Source organism: Notolepis coatsorum (genome assembly GCF_963971535.1).
Source record: "Notolepis coatsorum genome assembly, contig: SCAFFOLD_306, whole genome shotgun sequence".
In the NCBI taxonomy this organism is placed as follows: Eukaryota; Metazoa; Chordata; class Actinopteri; order Aulopiformes; family Paralepididae; genus Notolepis; species Notolepis coatsorum.
In genome coordinates, this window is record NW_028173540.1 from 160752 (window position 1) to 182231 (window position 21480).

The 21480-nt window shown below is 45.7% G+C and overlaps 1 protein-coding gene and 1 pseudogene across 2 annotated transcripts in view; one reads left to right on the forward strand and one right to left on the reverse strand.

The window, feature by feature from the left end:
* The window catches only part of LOC311247754, a 186661-nt pseudogene that overhangs the window by 79864 nt on the left and 85317 nt on the right, over positions 1-21480 (reverse strand). The window lies entirely within an intron of this gene.
* LOC311247755 (uncharacterized protein) lies at positions 2765-21465 on the forward strand (the record flags this gene model as incomplete). The annotated part of the gene is made up of 4 exons (XM_084338757.1): positions 2765-2940; positions 8781-8835; positions 11037-11199; positions 19795-21465. 4 exons carry the CDS (start codon positions 2765-2767, stop codon positions 19836-19838), a joined length of 438 nt encoding a protein of 145 aa, XP_084194883.1. The 3' UTR covers positions 19839-21465.

Below are 21480 nucleotides of genomic sequence, written 5' to 3' on the forward strand. Positions count from 1 at the left end.
CTAGAGGCACCATACCATATTATCACCAGACTAGAGGCACCATACCATATTATCACCAGACTAGAGGCACCATACCATATTACCACCAGACTAGAGGCACATACCATATTATCACCAGACTAGAGGCACCATACCATATTATCACCAGACTAGAGGCACCATACCATATTATCACCAGACTAGAGGCACCATACCATATTATCACCAGACTAGAGGCACCATACCATATTATCACCAGACTAGAGGCACCAGACTAGAGGCACCATACCATATTATCACCAGACTAGAGTCATGATACCATATTATCATCAGACTAGAGTCATGATACCATATGATCATCAGACTAGTCAAGATACCATATTACCACCAGACTAGTCATGATACCATATTATCACCAGACTAGAGGCACCATACCATATTATCACCAGACTAGAGTCATGATACCATATTATCACCAGACTAGTCATGATACCATATTATCACCAGACTAGAGTCATGATACCATATTATCACCAGACTAGAGGCACCATACCATATTATCACCAGACTAGAGTCATGATACCATATTATCACCAGACTAGTCATGATACCATATTATCACCAGACTAGAGTCATGATACCATATTATCACCAGACTAGAGGCACCATACCATATTATCACCAGACTAGAGTCATGATACCATATTATCACCAGACTAGAGTCATGATACCATATTATCACCAGACTAGTCATGATACCATATTATCACCAGAGTAGTCATGATACCATATTATCACCAGACTAGTCATGATACCATATTATCACCAGACTAGTCATGATACCATATTATCATGATACCATATTATCACCAGACTAGAGTCATGATACCATATTATCACCAGACTAGTCATGATACCATATTATCACCAGACTAGTCATGATACCATATTATCACCAGACTAGTCATGATACCATATTATCACCAGACTAGTCATGATACCATATTATCACCAGACTAGTCATGATACCATATTATCATGATACCATATTATCACCAGACTAGAGTCATGATACCATATTACCACCAGACTAGACTCATGATACCATATTATCACCAGACTAGAGTCATGATACCATATTATCACCAGACTAGTCACCATATTGCGATTTATTACCTTTTTTTTTACTGCAAATTAAACGAAAATGAAAACTATCTGCAATAAAAATATATATACATCATCCATTTTATCTAATAGGATAAAATGTTTGTCTGTGTTCACCTCATTCCAATTATTTGTATTGCAATAAAATGGGATTGTCAAGCAAAAAATAATTTAAGAATTTAAATATCGATAATGATATCGGCATGTGTGGATCTTTCCCCCCTCCTCTACTACATACTCGTGAGAATAGACCATTTTGAATGAAACGGCACCATTATCAGTATTATGATTGTAAAATATTAAGATAAAGACGCAGAAAAAGCCATGTCAAATTGTAATTTGTACTGGAAAACTAAATACTGTCAAATACCATTATATCATGAAAACTAAGAACAATATTATGATATTTTGGGCCTTTTATTATTATAATTAAAATAAGTATTTTTTCTGGTGCTTGCTTTATTTCTGAAGTCAGGCAGCACAAAACTATTTAACGTGTAACATGTGTAAAATAATGTTTAAACCCGTTATTTTTGAGCCAATAATAATGATTTCCAAATTATCTCTGCTACTGTGTGTGTGTGTGTGTGTGTGTGTGTGTGTGTGTGTGTGTGTGTGTGTGTGTGTGTGTGTGTGTGTGTGTGTGTGTGTGTGTGTGTGTGTGTGTGTGTGTGTGTGTGTGTGTGTGTGTGTGTGTGTGTGTGTGTATCAACACCCCCCCTAACTCTGGTATCATAGAAAAGTCACATTTTAATGAGTTGAACAGGTTGCGCTCAACTTGTATTTATGATGTTTCCAATGGCATGACAGAGCCATATCTGCCTACACACACACACACACACACACACACACACACACACACACACACACACACACACACACACACACACACACACACAGAGAGAGCCAAGCTCGTAGTGGCCGGCTGTCAAGGCCATCTGTTGGAGCTGGGGCTGAGGGGTGTGTGTGGTGAGTGGGAGGGGGGTGTTAATGTACTCAGCCAATTAAGAAGAACAGGATTTTCATGTTCAGTTCAGAAGTCTGTAGTATGACATTAGTTGTATTAGGCTTAATACAGATTATCTATCTATCTATCTATCCATCCATCCATCCATCCATCCATCCATCCATCCATCCATCCATCCATCCATCCATCCATCCATCCATCCATCCAAAATGCCAACGTAGCATTAATATAATATGCTGACAGAGGTTATTATCGCCTATTAGGTCATACTCTGTGTGCATGAGGACCGTGAGACCAGGAGACTGAGACCGTGAGACCATGAGGATGTGACACCATGAGACAGTGAAACCAGGAGACCATGAGACCATGTGACCAGGAGACCAGAGACCAGAAGACCAGGAGACCAGAGACCATAGAGACCAGAGACCAGAGACCAGGAGACCAGAGACCAGGAGACCATGAGACCAGGAGACCATGAGACCAGGAGACCAGGAGACCAGAAGACCAGGAGACCAGAGACCTGGAGACCAGGAGACCAGAGACCAGGAGACCATGAGACTGTGAGACCAGGAGACAAGAGACCAGGAGACCGTGAGACCAGAGACCATGAGACCAGAAGACCAGGAGACCAGGAGACCATGAGACCAGGAGACCATGAGACCAGGAGACCAGAGACCAGGAGACCATGAGACCAGAGACCTGGAGACCATGAGACCAGGAGACCAGAGACCAGGAGACCATGAGACTGTGAGACCAGGAGACTGTGAGACCAGAGACCAGAGACCAGAGACCAGAGACCAGGAGACCAGAGACCAGGAGACCATGAGACTGTGAGACCAGGAGACTGTGAGACCAGAGACCAGAGACCAGAGACCAGAGACCAGGAGACCAGAGACCAGGAGACCATGAGACTGTGAGACCAGGAGACAAGAGACCAGGAGACCGTGAGACCAGAGACCATGAGACCAGAGACCGTGAGACCAGGAGACCGTGAGACCAGGAGACCATGAGACCAGAGACCAGGAGACCAGAGACCAGGAGACCAGAGACCAGGAGACCATGAAACTGTGAGACCAGGAGACCAGAGACCAGGAGACCATGAGACCAGAGACCAGGAGACCAGAGACCAGGAAACCATGAGACCAGAAGACCGTGAGACCAGGAGACTGTGAGACCAGGAGACCAGGAGACCATGAGACCAGAGACCAGAGACCAGGAGACCAGGAGACCGTGAGACCAGGAGACCAGAGACCAGGGAGACCAGAGACCATGAGACCAGAGACCAGGAGACCATGAGCCCCCCCCCCCCCACATAAGATCTGCCCCGAGCCTAGAGGTGTCTTTCCCCTGGCCTTTGACCAGAGTTAGCCAGCCACTTGCATATGATGTCTGCTGTTACTCTGTCTCTTTTATATTGCACTTTGCCCCTGCTTTCTTAAATGTACTGTACTATACCTTTTTCTGTATTTTTTGTGTATTTCTATTGCATTGTATGTGTTTTTATCATGTGAAGCACTTTGGTTTGGCTTTTAGTCATTTGTAAATGTGCTATACAAATAAAACTGACTTGACTTGACCATGAGACAGTGAGACCATGATAGATGGACTGATGAGACAAGCAGACAGACGACCGAACGAACACACACACACACACACACACACACACACACACACACACACACACACACACACACACACACACACACACACACACACACACACACACACACACACACACACACACACACACACACACACACACACAAGAGAGAGAAAAATGAGAGAGAGAGAGAAAGATGAGAGAGAGAATGCAGATTGGAGAAAGAGGGGGCGGGAGGTATGGTAGTCTGTCATGTGATGGTGCAGAGTTCCAAAATAGGTACATGAAACACACACACACACACACACACACACACACAGGTTTGGGTACTAAAACACATGCTCTCTAAACCCCAGCAGGAGAAACCCTGACGTCCTCAGACACGTAGCATGTAGCATTTGACCCAATTCTCACCGGAACCTGTGGTGTTCAGAGGCAGGCAGCTGTTCTGGTCAAAGAAAACACACTTATTTTGGGCTAATCCTATTGTGGCTGCTGCACTGATGTTTCTAACATGTGACATTTAAGTTAAATGGCTTCTATGCATTTCAGCAGAGGTCTGGTGTCTGTCTGTCTGGTGTGTGTGTGTCTGGTGTGTGTGTCTGTCTGTCTGGTGTCTGTCTGGTGTATGTATGTCTGGTGTCTGTCTGTCTGGTGTCTGTCTGGTGTCTGTCTGTCTGGTGTGTGTGTCTGTCTGTCTGGTGTCTGTCTGTCTGTCTGGTGTCTGTATGTCTGGTGTCTGTCTGTCTGGTGTCTGTCTGGTGTCTGTCTGGTGTCTGTCTGGTGTCTGTCTGTCTGTCTGTCTGGTGTCTGTCTGGTGTCTGTCTGTCTGGTGTCTGTCTGGTGTCTGGTGTCTGTCTGGTGTCTGTCTGTCTGGTGTCTGTCTGGTGTCTGTCTGGTGTCTGTCTGGTGTCTGTCTGTCTGGTGTCTGTCTGTCTGGTGTCTGTCTGGTGTCTGTCTGTCTGGTGTCTGTCTGGTGTCTGTCTGTCTGGTGTCTGTCTGGTGTCTGTCTGGTGTCTGTCTGTCTGGTGTCTGTCTGTCTGTCTGTCTGGTGTCTGTCTGGTGTCTGTCTGTCTGTCTGCCTGGTGTCTGTCTGGTGTCTGTCTGTCTGGTGTCTGTCTGTCTGGTGTCTGTCTGTCTGGTGTCTGTCTGTCTGGTGTCTGTCTGGTGTCTGTCTGTCTGGTGTCTGTCTGTCTGGTGTCTGTCTGTCTGGTGTCTGTCTGTCTGGTGTCTGTCTGGTGTCTGTCTGGTGTCTGTCTGTCTGGTGTCTGTCTGGTGTCTGTCTGTCTGGTGTCTGTCTGGTGTCTGTCTGGTGTCTGTCTGTCTGGTGTATGTCTGTCTGGTGTCTGTCTGTCTGGTGTATGTCTGTCTGTCTGGTGTCTGTCTGTCTGGTGTCTGTCTGTCTGTCTGGTGTCTGTCTGTCTGTCTGTCTGTCTGGTGTCTGTATGTCTGGTGTCTGTCTGTCTGGTGTCTGTCTGTCTGGTGGTTGTCTGTCTGGTGCCTGTCTGTCTGGTGTCTGTCTGTCTGTCTGGTGTCTGTCTGTCTGTCTGTCTGGTGTCTGTCTGGTCAACAGACTGACAACAGAACAGACAACAGAACAGACTGACAGCGTTATCAGATAAAATAGATGATGTTTATAATATATATAATTTATTAGTATTGCCGATGTTGACAAAGGGACATCAGTTGCAGTTGAAAATGTTTAATAAATCACAATAAATCACTATATCACAATAAATTACAATATATCACAATATATCACAATAAATCCACAATATATCACAATAATTCACAATATATCACGATATTACAATATTGTGACGGTATCGTGATTCCCACCCCTAATATATATGGTGTCTGTCTGTCTGGTGTCTGTCTGGTGTCTGTCTGTCTGGTGTCTGTCTGTCTGGTGTCTGTCTGTCTGGTGTCTGTCTGTCTGGTGTCTGTCTGGTGTCTGTCTGTCTGGTGTCTGTCTGGTGTCTGTCTGTCTGGTGTCTGTCTGGTGTCTGTCTGTCTGGTGTCTGTCTGGTGTCTGTCTGGTGTCTGTCTGTCTGGTGTCTGTCTGGTGTATGTCTGTCTGGTGTCTGTCTGTCTGGTGTCTGTCTGTCTGTCTGGTGTCTGTCTGTCTGTCTGGTGTCTGTCTGTCTGTCTGTCTGTCTGTCTGTCTGTCTGGTGTCTGTCTGGTGTCTGTCTGTCTGGTGTCTGTCTGTCTGGTGGTTGTCTGTCTGGTGCCTGTCTGTCTGGTGTCTGTCTGTCTGTCTGGTGTCTGTCTGGTCAACAGACTGACAACAGAACAGACAACAGAACAGACTGACAGCGTTATCAGATAAAATAGATGATGTTTATAATATATATAATTTATTAGTATTGCCGATGTTGACAAAGGGACATCAGTTGCAGTTGAAAATGTTTAATAAATCACAATAAATCACTATATCACAATAAATTACAATATATCACAATATATCACAATAAATCCACAATATATCACAATAATTCACAATATATCACGATATTACAATATCGTGACGGTATCGTGATTCCCACCCCTAATATATATATATTTTTTTTTGTCATTACAAATGAAATTCCATGTGAAATATATATTTAAACTGATGAAGTCATGACTGTTCAAGTGAAGTCAAGTCATAATGTGAAAGCACTTCCACACAAAACCAGTTTTTATATTGCACCCCCACCCGCCCTCCCCATGTGGCTAAGAGATCCCATGTCAGTGCCTTCAACACCATCCAGCCGTCACTGCTAGCAGAGAAGCTCTCCGTGATGCAGCTGCAGCACGGCTTGGTGGCCTGGATCAAGGACTACCTCACTGAGAGGCCGCAGTACGTCAGACTAAAGGACAGTCAGTCTGATGTACTGGTGAGCAACACCGGCGCCCCCCAAGGAACTGTGCTGTCACCCTTCCTCCTCACCCTCTATACCTCAGACTTCTGCCACGACTCAAGCGGGTGCCACCTGCAGAAGTTCTCTGACGACTCCTCCATCGTAAGCTACATCACCGACGATGATGAGGAGGAGTATAGAACCCTGGTGGAGAGCTTTGTGGGGTGGAGCGACAGCAACCACCTCCAACTCAACACCAGTAAGACCAAGGAGCTGAAGGTGGACTTCCGGAGGGGCAAGAAGAGGCCCCCCCCCCCCCGATTCCCATCACCATCCGAGGGGAGGAGGTGGTGGAGTCATATAAGTTCCTTGGGGTACACCCGAACAATAAACTGGACTGGTCAGAAAACACAGAGGCCCTCTACAGGAAGGGACAGAGCAGGCTGTTCTTCCTGAGGAGACTCAGGTCTTTCAATGTTTGCAATAGACTGCTGCAGTCATTTTACCTGTCTGTAGTGGCCAGCGTCCTCTTCTATGCTGTGGCAGTGTGGCATGCTACATGGCATGGGGCTACACCAACTCGAGGGACACCAACAAACTGAACAAGCTGGTGAGGAAGGCTAGCTCCGTGGTGGGAGTCGAGCTGGTCAGACTAGAGGTGATGGCAGAGAGGGGGAGGAGAAGGAAGCTGGCTGCTATCCTGGAGAATCCCTCCCACCCCCTCTACAATGAGCTAGTCAAGATGAATGGCTATTTTATTTTAATGAGAAGCACCAGAAGATGAGAAGCAAGTTCAGTCACAGACTCATACCCCCCCGACACTCAACTAACCGCTTCGGCCAGTCCACAACAGGGACTGCTGCCAGACATCCAACTACAACTACTAGGAACCTAAAAAGGACAATAACACTACCTTATGTGAATAATGTTAGTTAATTATATTGATTTGTTATAGTGTTTACACTGCTTGTTTTTACTACCTGCACCTCTCCTCCCCCTCCCCCATGCTGCTATGATGCCTGCATTTCCCCAAGGGGATAAATAAAGGAATATCTTATCTTATTTTACAGCCATTCCAGATCTTGTTGTGTGTTTGAAGTTTGAAGTCTCTGCCTTACTGAACAGACCCAAGTCACTGATGCCAACAGTCAGGCCTTCAGGGGTCCGTGTTACTGCTGTGATGTTGTATCACAGAGGGGCTTTAAATATGCCCTGTGATTCTCTCTGTTTGTTGTTTATTATTATTATGTATTATTTGTTGTTATTCTATTATTATTATTATTATTATTATTATTATTATTATTATTATTATTATTGTTCTATTCTATAATATATCATTTGTACATTATATTATTATCTATTTACATTATATATTATTGTTTTACATTATTATTATTATGTTATCTATAATTTTATATTATATTAATTTAATTTATTAATTAATTTATTTTAATAATTAATTTATTACATGGCGTTTTCACATTCGCCGAAATGCTTGCTTGTGATTGGTCAACAGCCCCCCGACTGCGGTCATTATTTTTCATTATAATTTCATAATTTTTCATTCAATAATGACCGCAGATTTTTCAATAATGACCGCAGAGCGCAGCTGTTCGCAATCAAGCCCACTGACACACTGTTTCAGTGCAATTAGACACTGCCGTGCCGGCGATGACAGGGGGCGGAGCGACGAGCGGAGCCAGAACACAGAGGCTGCCCGCGATAATAATAATCACTTTATTTGGGCTGACAGAGCCACAGAACAACTGCGATTTGTCAAATGAATTAGGTATATTGTTAGTAAGTTAGCCATGTAATAAGCGGGATAATGTATAGCGCTGCACTGACAGCGGAGCCAGAGGCTGCCCGCGATAATAATAATCACTTTATTTGGGCTGACAGAGCCACAGAACAACTGCGATTTGTCAAATGAATTAGGTATATTGTTAGTAAGTTAGCCATGTAATAAGCGGGATAATGTATAGCCTACTCGGTCATTGTCGCAAAATAATTGACCTTCACTACGTTTAAAACACCTCTGCGCGGCGCCTCGGTATTTTAAACTCCGTGTCGGTCAATTATTTTGCGACAATGACCTCGTAGCCATACATTATCCCTTACATATTTAACTGGAAATATCCCCTGATCCAGTAGAGTAGAGCGTCTTATCTAATAGTATCTTGTGTTTTTTCTAAGCGTTTGTTTTTGTGTTGTTTTTATTTCCAGGGAGATCCAGTTCTGGGAGCTCACCTTTAAGAGCAGGTCGTTCCTCTACAGACAGGTTCGTGTGTTTCGATGATAGAACCTTGAAGAACCTGGTTGTCATGGTTCTGCTCCGTGTGAGGAGCGGGTGTGTGACGGCGAGGTACAGTTAGGGAAACACCGCCATCTGCTGGCCGTCATACTGGCAACTATAGCACAACAGTGGTCCTTTGAAAAACCTCAAATGTTATCTATTACGATCGTATTTGTATTCAAATACAGTTTGGGTTTCAGTGAAATGATTATATATTGAAGAGATATGTGTGTGTTTAGGTTTTATTTTTACAAGGACAACCACAATGACATATTGTGTTATTACAGTATTTGGGGACGTAATGTTAAGTTACTTTTCAATGCCTTTTCATATTCATTTGACATTTAAATGATTCATGTCTAACAATGTCTATTTAGAGCCCCCTTCCAAAAAGGCTTTTACCTTGTAAGTACCTTGTGTAAAAAAAGAAGAAAAATACATTTTACATTTATGCCTCAATTTACTCCCCAGTCTCAGAAAGCAGAACTCGGGCTTCAGTGCTTAACCCTTTCACTACCACACGAACAAAGGGTTAACCCTTTCACTGCGACAATACAGAAGGTTAACCCTTTCACTACCACACTACAGACGGTTAACCCTTTCACTGCCACACGACAAAGGACTCCACTGAACAGTTCACTGTCGAGCCGTGCCATTGGCTGTGGCTGAACCCAGCGCTAGGGCTGCGGGTTCAGCGGGATTCCCCAATTCAATTCGATTTCGATTCACAAGGTCCCGACAGGACGTTGGTTTCATTTCGATTCAATATTGAGTCAAGTAGGCTTGATGGCACCTGTCACCGCTGTCAAAAAGATGTCCTCTGGTCAATGGAGACGTCTGCAGGACAGGAGGCACACTGGGGGAAAAGCGTTTAGCGAAGATCTTTACGTTCAGCGAAAGAAAAAAAATGCATCAACCGTGAGATTTTAAGATTAGATTGATGATGAAGACTTTATTCCAGACTCAAGGTCCATATTACACATATAAAACAATACAAAAAAACAAGGACAACAACGTAGATTAAAATACATAAAAACATCGATTCCAATGTTTCCACAAACCAGAGGAGTACCTTGTATCGCTTTGTTTGACATCAGTAATGGCACCTATTATCCAGTTTTTTCACTCTTAATAGTCGACATATACATTTTAAACATCAAGTTCCTCAGCAGAGCATGGAAGGTGGGGAAATGTTTTGTCACAAACATATAGCTTGCACTAGTCCATCTTGGGAGCTGAAGGAGGATCCTAAATGCATTATATTATATGCTACCTGCAGTTTTTATTTTATTTTTGCTGTGCTATTACACCAGAGGCGGGCAGTACAATAGGCTCTGAATAGGCTTATTTTCACATTGTCTGTACACATTAAACATTTCCGTGCCAGCATATTGGCCTGTGCATATTGGCAGCACTGGCGTTCAGGGGTGTAAAGTACTTGAGTAATACTTGCAAGTAATGTTTTGGGGGATTTGTACTTTACTTGAGTATTATTAGGTTTGTATACTTGTACTTTTATTTTACTCAATTACATTTCAGAGAAAAGAAACATACTTTTTACTCCTTACATGCAGACCTACAAAGTACAAACCTCACAGGTCCAACCATTTTAATTAGTATATTTGTTTCTCTGGCCGAACTAACTTTAACGCTATTAATCCTGCGGCCGCACTTTATTTAAAAACAGCCAATCAAGCAACTAGCAACGTTTAAGACAGGGGAGGGAAGAATTGGAAATACGAAATTGGGATGGGAGACAAATAGAAAATGGGGAGAAAAAGTGGATAAAAAAAAGAAGAAAAACAGCCAATCAAATCCCCATCAATGGAAAATTAACCCGCCCATACCCATGCTGATTGGTCCTTATGCAACACTAGAAAGCGGGGATCTTTGATTACACACCTGCTATAAGAAGAATAGACAGTCAGAAAATAAGTTTTTACTTTTTAGTACTTAAGTACATTTAAAAGTACAAACTTTTTTACTTTTACTCAAGTGTGTTTTAACCAGATACTCTGACTTTTACTTGAGTACGATTTTGTGACGGTACCCATACTTTCACTTAAGTATAATTTCTGGGTACTTTTTACACCCCTGCTGGCGCGCTGCACATCAACATCAAAGTAAACGTCTCAATATCGATGTTTCTTTTTTTGGGGGTGCGTCTTCCTGATCCTGTGTTCCAGGTGCGCAGGATGACCGGTGCGCTGGTGGCGGTGGGCCGGCATCGGCTCTCTGTCCCCCAGATCCAGGAGCTGCTGGAGGCCAAGGACTCACTGGTGTTCCCCAACAACACAGCCGCTCCCGCCCAGGGCCTCTTCCTCACCCGGGTCGACTACAGGGACACAGGTACTGAGCTCCTCTTCATCACCAGGGTGGACTACAGGTGAGAGGGGGGACTACAGGTGAGAGGGTGGACTACAGGTGAGAGGGAGATTGGGTCAGGGACGTTACCACTAGTCCTAGAGACCAGCAGGTTTAATGCCACCTAGATGAGGACAGACATCACCACTAGTCCTAGAGACCAGCAGGTTTAATGTCACCGAGGACAGACATCACCACTAGTCCTAGAGACCAGCAGGTTGAATGAATGAATGAATGAAAACTTTATTTAACAGATTGCAGAATGGGTACAATACAGTACGGCTCAATACATACAATTGTTAAGGGGATGCAGACCTGAGAAAGACGTTTGTCTTGTTTCCATCAGGGTCCCCCATTTTCAATTCATATAGACATTTATGACATACACAACATACATGACATTTATGGCATAAAATTTAATTTAATGTAGTTTAATGTCACCGAGGAGTCAGGACAGACATCACCACTAGTCCTAGTGTAACTGAGGGGTACAATTCCCTGACTGTATTGAGAGTATGGTATTATTAAACCACTACTTAGTTATGTACTTTAATTACTGGCCATACAGTACACAGTATATATGGTGAACACCCACACAAGAATACAGCTTAACAAAGAAAGTTCTATTTTGAGGGATTTATTATTATAGCAAGCAACAATAGGTTACAGAATGAGAATTATTGAATTGCGCTTATATGGCGAAGAACACTTAAGTAGGTCAAGAGCGTAAGTCCATGAGCATAATAAGATGGGTATAATTAATACCACCTGTAGCATAAGAATTACATAAGGTACACTCGTAGTCAGCTGGAGATACTAAGGGGTTTCCCTCCGGTTGTAAGCCAGCAGGGGAGAGGACTGTTCGGGAGCAAAAGTCTGGATCAACGAGGAATCAATAAGCTCCAGCTACGGGAGGCGGTACATATACTCCCCTCGATCGGCAGACAAAGCAGCAGCTATAATCCAAGTATGCGCGACCGCATGGATGAAAGCCAGCCAGCCTCTTCCTAGAGACGGGCTCGAGTGATGCTCCTCACGGGTAGATCCCACACAGCAGTGGGGGTAGACGGTTCTCTGCTCCAGCAGCCACAGTACCAAAAGCAATATAATCCAGCTGGAAAAGGCTCTGCATTCACCGGTGTAGATTCTCCTGTGCACGGTACTTCACATTTAACTAGGTCGAACTTGATGTTATTTCACTAAGCTCTGACACTTTTACTATCCTATTCGCACGCGGTTCTAAGTGCTCTATTTAGACGCAAAGGTTGCTCACTTCACTTGGTCGTTGACTCGTGGTGAAGGCTTTAACGTTTGAGATAAGACGATACGTTACTTTGAACGAATGATGAACTGAATGAACTGAACGAACTGAACGAAGTGCTGCTGTTTCCACCTGCGCCGTATTTATACGTAAGGTGAATTATCTAGTGCCAACCTCAGTTCTGTCTCGTATTACTGCGCAAACCTGGACATGTTGAGACAAGCCTTGGCGGTGGCTTTGAACTCGCCATTGGGGGTATGGTCGCTGGCGCCTAGGGGTCGCTGTCCAATAGGAGAACGAATATTATCGTCTGGCTTGTACCTAGGTAAAGGGATATTCCGTGTATATATACAAAGAATATACAAGGGATATCAAACGATATACAAATATTATACATGGGATCTCAAGCAATAAATATATATATTCGGTTTAATCTGACCCTTTGTAACAGCCGCCTCCTAATTAGTCCGCACCTAATTAGATAAGCAGAGACAGATTAACCGTCTTGTCCACTACTCAATGTCCGTTGTGGGGAGTAGGGCAGTTCACAAAGTCAGTGGGTCATGGTCGTCAGCAAGGGAGTCAGGTAGCCTTGGCAACTCTATCAGCCTCGCCACGGGTCGGGTGTATGTCCGTCCCTGGACGAGCACTTCTGCCGCTCTGACCCTTCCGTCGGCACCAGTGATCACTTTGCTTACGCGGCCGGCCGGCCACGCAGCTCGGGGTAGTGACTGGTCTATGATCACGACGACTGTGTCCACTTTTAAGTTGTCCCCGTCCTTGACCCGCTTCTGACGGGCTGGAAGGGATGGTAGGGGGGTTAGGAGGAAGCGGGCCTGAGACTGCTTTGATCTGTGCTTGGCTGTGCCTCCACCTCCTCCGTCTGTTTCTCTTGTTTGGTCTGTACCCCGTCTGAGGAGGGGCCGGTTCCGTCCGCCCCATCAAGGAGTCGCTTGGGGTGCTGGGTTCGAGGTCAGCTACGTCTGGAGCGCAGCTGAGGGGGGTGGAGTTCGGAACTCCCTCTTGTGCCCACGGTTCTCTCACAGGCCTCTCGCCTAATGTCAATAGCCTCTCAACGGGCTGTACGGGAGAGTGGCCGGTGTCGCTCACCTTTGTGTGTAGGCAGCGTGTAGACGTGGGTTGACTGTCAAGTCCGTAGAGGGGGCCCTGGAGCGTCCACCCCAGTCGGGTCTGAACCGCGACTGGGCATCCTTTGGGTCCGATGTGGGCCGCCTCAATTGGGAGAATGAGGTCCGCGTGGTCGGAGCCTATGAGCAGGGTCGGTGTGGCGCCGTCGATAATCGGTATATGTAGTCTGCGTAGGTGCACGTACTTCGCCATCAGCTGTGGGATGGGGTAGGTGTACTGTGACAGGCCTATGTCGTGGCTGGTGAAGACGTTGGTAATACTATACTGCTTCTCGGGCTGGTCCACCGCTGCTATCTTGAAGGAGACATTTTCACCCTTTATGGTCTTCTGGTCTCTTCTGATGGTACGTATTGTCATTGTTCCTTTGGCACCCCGCAGACCCAGCTGGGCTGCGGCGGAAGCGAGGAGGAGAGTCTTTTCAGACCCATCGTCTAGGACGGCGTAAGTGTCCAGGACCTTGTTCTCGTAGCTCAGGAGCACTCTGACCACTTTGATGAGCACTCGGGGGGTCCCGCTATGCTGGTCTATATGGAGCACTCCTGTTGGCCGGTTGCCTTGTTTGGTTAATCTTCGCTGGTGGGCCCCGCACAGTGCTGCGCGGTAAGCGGCGCCCGCCTGGGCCGCCTCACGCCACTGGTCAACTTGGACGGGGTTCAGTGTCTTATATTCGGCGCACTGTGCCAGCCAGTGTCCGCCGTCGCAGTAGGTACAGCAGGGGGCGGTCTGGTGAATCTTCGGTACTGGTGCCACCGCCTCGGCCTGATACATCACCGTGACGGGCCCACTTTGTTGTCCTGGCGGACGCTTGTTGATGTCATGCAGGACCTCCAAGTGGGCGCCGTCACACTTGCTGCATCTCTTCTTTAAGCGGCACTCAGCTGCCATATGGCTGCGCGCGCAGCGGAAGCAGCGGCGGTTGGCCTTGATCCACTGACTTACCTCGTCCGTGGTCAGCTTCTTGAAATTGTCACATTGATACAGCCGATGTTCCCCTTCACAGTACTGGCATTCAATCTTCCACTCCTCTTTCGTCGAGGGGGTGTTGTGGTTCTTGTGCTGCGGTACTGATTCGGCTTGGTGCATAACGGTCACCGACCGGCGGTTATCATTGGATCCCCGAGGTCCATCTCTTGGGCTTGGTCCACTCCACACGAACGTGTCCAGTCGTAGGCTGCTGACCTCCCTGGCGAGGAAATCAGATAAGTCTAGGAGGGATGCCTCTGGGCCGTTGGGGTCGCGGTGGTCTCTCTGCCGCCGAAAGCGCTCTTGGCGGGCTGGAGGGAGCTTCTCTAATATCCGTTCTACATTAGAGTTAGCATACAGTTCATATATCCCTTTCTCCTTTTGGGACCCCAGCATCCCTACCAGGGATTGTACCTTGATAGAGAGGTCATCCAATGCTCTATTGTCTCTGGCTGGGGGGAGGCGGTCGATATCTCTTATTTCCTGTATCACGTAGTCCCATATGCGTCCATAGCGCTGGTCGAGGGCCACTAGAGCCGCGGAGTATGGGGTACTTGAGTTGGAATATGCCAGCGCTATATTATGCGCTCTGGGCACCTTCAGGTGCTTGAGGAGGATAGCATATTTGTACGTCTCATCGGGGACGTCGGACATCATAGTCTCCAAGCACATCCGTAATTCCGTGTACTGTGCTCTGTCCTCGCGCGTAAAGTCTGGGAACGTCGGTGTGCCAAGGTACGATGCCATGGATGGCTGGCACATCGTGAGCGTTGGGGAAGAGGCCTCCTGGGCGAGTCTCCCCGTACGTGTTGTCGTGGGTTGGTACTTGGTGGGTACCAGGGGCCGGGTACCCAGGTGCTGTTCCTCGGTGCTGACTGTACGTCAAACTCACCCGTGAGTTGGGTCGGGGGTTTGTAGTGCAGTGGCTCGGGGCTGACGTCGGGGCTGTACTGGGCCTCCTGGTCCAGAGTACGTTGCTGCTGGTCGGGGCTGTACTGGGCCTCCTGGTCCAGAGTACGTTGCTGCTGGTGGGCTTGACATTCCTCCTCTTCCTCTTCCTCTTCCTCTGCTAGGTCCTGGAGTCTTCTAGTCAGTCTCTCGGCGACGTAGGCCGGTTCTTCCCGGTTGCTGGGTCTCGTATGGACCGGTCGGGGAGGGGGTTCGGAGACGTAGACAGGATCCTCCTGTTGGCGGGGTCCCGGGTCGCTTGGTCGGGTAGGGGAATGTGCCCTAGACCCTTGTCGTGATGATCTCCGGGAGCTCCGTGCGGAGAGAGGGGGTGTCGCCATGGCGATCAATTGTTCCATCATCTGCGCCTGCAGCCGGTCACGCTCTGCCTCGCGCTGGGCATGGGCGGCGTCGCGCACTGCTTCGCGCTGGGCATTGGCGGCGTCGCGCTGTGCATTGGCGCTGGCATGGGCGGCGTCGCGCTGTGCATTGGCGCTGGCATAGGCGGCGTCGCGCTGTGCATTGGCGGCGGCGCGCTGTGCATCGGCGCGGCCTCTTTCAATGTTCTCTTCCGTCTGAAGGCGTCTGGTCTCCAGTCTTATGCGGTCGTCTTCACTCCTTTGTTGCGCCTGGAAGCGCTCTCGCTCGATTGCAGCGTGTTCGCGCTCGCTCGTCTGTTGAGCCTGGAGGCGTTCTCTTTCCATGGTAGAATGTTCGCGCTCACTTAGTTGTTGCGCTTGAAGTCGATCGCGTTCGGTGGAGGCTGCCAGGGTGGCGATGAATGCCTGCGCCAGCATCTTGTCCGCTTCGCTGGGGGAAGACACTGACGGAGGTGATCGGCTTCTGGCAGTGCTCGTTGGAGATTTGTTCTCTGGGCGCGCCTCGAGGTTGGTCTCCTGGGCGCGCTTCTCTTCTGGTAGTGGGTCGGGTTCTGTCCCTGGAGCGCTTTCTTTATCCTGGAGCTCTCCGGGGACCGTCCCGTTGACGTTGTCTGGGGGTATAGTCATGTCATGTCCCCCCTGGTCCCCCCCGTGGGCTTGGTCAGTTTCGTTAGAACCCACTGGGGTCTCTACTGGCAGGGTCGTCTGGTCGGTAGGATTTGACATGCTTTGACTATCCGCTTTATTTATTTTATCCGCATTTAGCGTCTTTATAAAGCTAGGTATTAGACTGACAGCGTATGCCTCTAGATAGGGAGGTGGCTGACGTCTGCGCTGCGGGCGTTCTAGCTCGGGAGAGCTGCTTGGGGAGTGTTCACCGCTGGCCATGGTTAATATCAATATTATATTAGATATTACACTGATACCCTCCGGCTCGAAGGACCAATTGTAACTGAGGGGTACAATTCCCTGACTGTATTGAGAGTATGGTATTATTAAACCACTACTTAGTTATGTACTTTAATTACTGGCCATACAGTACACGGTATATATGGTGAACACCCACACAAGAATACAGCTTAACAAAGAAAGTTCTATTTTGAGGGATTTATTATTATAGCAAGCAACAATAGGTTACAGAATGAGAATTATTGAATTGCGCTTATATGGCGAAGAACACTTAAGTAGGTCAAGAGCGTAAGTCCATGAGCATAATAAGATGGGTATAATTAATACCACCTGTAGCATAAGAATTACATAAGGTACACTCGTAGTCAGCTGGAGATACTAAGGGGTTTCCCTCCGGTTGTAAGCCAGCAGGGGAGAGGAATGTTCGGGAGCAAAAGTCTGGATCAACGAGGAATCAATAAGCTCCAGCTACGGGAGGCGGTACATATACTCCCCTCGATCGGCAAACAAAGCAGCAGCTATAATCCAAGTATGCGCGACCGCATGGATGAAAGCCAGCCAGCCTCTTCCTAGAGACGGGCTCGAGTGATGCTCCTCACGGGTAGATCCCACACAGCAATGGGGGTAGACGGTTCTCTGCTCCAGCAGCCACAGTACCAAAAGCAATATAATCCAGCCGGAAAATTCTCCTGTGCACGGTACTTCACATTTAACTAGGTCGAACTTGACGTTATTTCACTAAGCTCTGACACTTTTACTATCCTATTCGCACGCGGTTCTAAGTGCTCTATTTAGACGCAAAGGTTGCTCACTTCACTTGGTCGTTGACTCGTGGTGAAGGCTTTAACGTTTGAGATAAGACGATACGTTACTTTGAACGAATGATGAACTGAATGAACTGAACGAACTGAACGAAGTGCTGCTGTTTCCACCTGCGCCGTATTTATACGTAAGGTGAATTATCTAGTGCCAACCTCAGTTCTGTCTCGTATTACTGCGCAAACCTGGACATGTTGAGACAAGCCTTGGCGGTGGCTTTGAACTCGCCATTGGGGGTATGGTCGCTGGCGCCTAGGGGTCGCTGTCCAATAGGAGAACGAATATTATGGTCTGGCTTGTACCTAGGTAAAGGGATATTCCGTGTATATATACAAAGAATATACAAGGGATATCAAACGATATACAAATATTATACATGGGATTTCAAGCAATAAATATATATATTCGGTTTAATCTGACCCTTTGTAACACCTAGAGACCGGCAGGTTTAATGTCACCTAGAGGACAGACATCACCACTAGTCCTAGAGACCAGCAGGTTTAATGTCACCTAGACTCTAGAGCAGTGTTTCTCAACTGGTGGGTCGCGACCCAAAAGTGGGTCGCGGGGCCATTTTGAGTGGGTCGCGGAAGTTTGTGTAAAAAAAAAAGTACAATTTTTTTTCTTTTTCACTACCTATCTTTGTGAAAGTGGCTTCTCAGCTCTGGTCCAGCTGAAGACAAAGCGGAGGAACAGATTGGACATTGAGCATGACCTCAGAGTTGCTTTGTCTACCATCACCCCAGACTTTGAGACTCTTGTCAGGAGCAAACATCATCCCCAGTTATCCCATTAGTTCCCTGCATGTTAAGCTAAGAAGTCTGCTAAGGATATATTATTTATTATTATTTTATTTCATTGTGTTTTTAGCCCTTAGTTGCACTTTTGTTGCAACCCCAGTTATCCCATTAGTTCCCCCAAACGTAGGTCTGTTATGTTAAGCTAAGAAATCTGCTAAGAAGCATATTATTTTATTTCATTTGGTTTTAGCCCTAGTTGCACTTTTGTTGCAACCTCAGTTATCCCATTAGTTCCCCCAAATTTAGGTCTGTTATGTTAAGCTAAGAAATCTGCTAAGAAGCATATATTATTTATTATTCTTTTATTTCATTGGGTTTTTAGCAATAGTTGCACTTTTTTGTGTTTATTTCATGTTTTGAAAGATTGCGTATTACTGCATTTTTTTTTTACATAAATCATAGTGGTTCAAAATTTTGGGTCGCGACTTAATGACTAAGGAAAATGTTGGGTCCCGAGGCTAGACCAGTTGAGAACCACTGCTCTAGAGCAGTGGTTCCCAAAGTCGGGGTCGCGACCCAAAGTTGGGCCGCGAGCAGCCACGGATGGGCCGCGAGATGATTTAAAAAAAAAAAAAAAAAAAAAAAAAAAATTATTTAATTTTTTTTTGTCAGGCCACTGAACTTAGAAGCAGGCCAGGACAGTGTTTCTAGTTGTATTCTAAAATTCTATTCTATTGTATTCTAAAATGTGACTATATGGTTTTATATTAACTTAATAAATAAACAAAAACGAAAAATCTACTTATTTCAACGAACATTTCAAACTAAATAACAGATTATGCACATAAAACGCTGAAAACAACCGAAGCAACAATAGTATTTTAATGAGGCTATTATTATTATCATTATTATTTTGCAACAAGTTAGCCCTCTCATAAATAGCACATATAAATGAATAACTAACTTGAACTAACTTAATAGGATTGAAGTGATATTTGGCTTAAAAAATCGGTCACCTGGCAAAAAAAAAAAAAAAAAAAAAAGCCAGACGATGTGCCTTATTTTCTGGGCCCCGGCCTGAAAAGTTTGGGAACCCCTGCTCTAGAGGACAGACATCACCACTAGTCCTAGAGACCAGCAGGTTTAATGCCACCTAGATGAGGACAGACATCACCACTAGTCCTAGAGACCAGAAGGTTTAATGCCACCTAGAGGACAGACATTACCACTAGTCCTAGAGACCAGCTGGTTTAATGCCACCTAGATGAAGACAGACATCACCACTAGTCCTAGAGACCAGCAGGTTTAATGTCACTATGATATAATGGTCACTAGGCTGAAGGCAGACTTGATGTTTCCAAATAGGCCGACGTGTTGAAAGATACCTGCATGTTTTCTCAACCTTCTCCAGATCTGCAGCCTTCAGAGGAAGCTGGGCGTCCCGAGGGAAGATGAACCCAAGTCAAGTTTACCCTGAAACTGCTGTACTACATGCTGCCCTGCGATTGGAGCCTGGCACTACATGCTGCCCTGCGATTGGATCCTGACGCTACATGCTGCCCCGCGATTGGAGCCTGGCGCTACATGCTGCCCTGCGATTGGCCCACTTGCCCTGAGCCGTGCACGTCCGCATTTCCCTTGGATGTGGAAAGGGATTTGGCAGAAAGGTGGCGTGGAACGACAGTATGAGCGCTCAGACCACTGCAGACCAACGTAGTTTAGTTAACACGCCATTCTGGTGATGAACTAGATCAGTCGTTCTCAACTTTGTTCACGTCAAGGACCTCCAAATTGGTACACATTGGTCACTATAAAAAAAAAATTGCCTGATAAAATGTTTGTTGTTGGGATATGAAGTCCAGAATTCCTTGGCTGGAGATGAGTGGAGAGGGAGCCATGTGAGCAGAATAGTCTCTTACAGTATTCAGACCTTCACCTTTTTCACATTGTTGTTAGCCTTATTCCAAAATGTATATTTCCCTTCCCCCTCAAAGTTCTACACACAATACCCCATGACAAAACGAAATATGTTTAGAATTTTTTGCAAATGTAATAAAATATATATGTGTATATATTAGTGCTGTCAATAGATAATTTTTTTTTTACTAATTAATCTCAATTTTCTGTAATTAATCTAGATTAAAATTAGCATTTTTCCATTTAAGACCGAAGCTTGTAACAAAAATCATGGAATTAATGTAAAATCAACACAAAGAAAGTATATTTAGATTCAAAGACTATTTTAATAGCTTTATTTGAATAGTTTCTCTCCTGTGAAATACAAATGTTCAACAAAACCATCAACATTGACTCAGCTAGACCTCTTTCTTATATCCACGGCGAATATACTGCTGACAGTTCAGAACGTTTGAAGATTTTTCACTCCATAGATTAAGTAAGGGATAATGTACCCCTTGACGAGGTCATTGTCGCAAAATAATTGACCGACACAGTTTAAAATACCGAGGCGCCTCGCCGAGATGTTTTAAACGTCAGTGAAGGTCAATTATTTTGTGACAATGATAGAGTATAGCTATACATTATCCCGCTTATTACATGGCTAACTTACTAACAATATACCTAATTCATTTTACATCGACTCGCAACACTGGTTCTGGGCTTCTGGCTCCGCTCGTCGCTCCGCCCCCTGTCATCGCCGGCGGCAGCACTGATGTCAGTGGGCTTGATTGCGAACAGCTGCACACAGCGGTCATTATTGTGGGCTTGATTGCGAACAGCTGCGCACAGCGGTCATTGTGTGATAATTGACCGCTGCTAGGGGTAACGGAGCGCTATTGACCAATCACAAGCAAGCATTTCGGCGAATGTGAAAACGCCATGTAATAATTTATTTTAATGCTTTAAATTAATCTCCAAAGTTAAAGCATTCATTTTGACAGCCCTAGTATACATATAATCATAAGGCTAACATAACATGTGGAAGTGTCGGGTTATGAATACTTTCCGGATGCACTGTATTATCCTCTCATTGGACTGAACTTTTTACTTTGTTTACATTTTTTTTTAATTTCTTTCATGTAGTTTTGGTTTGCATATATATATATATTTGTTTTTAAGGTTTTAAATTAGTACACTC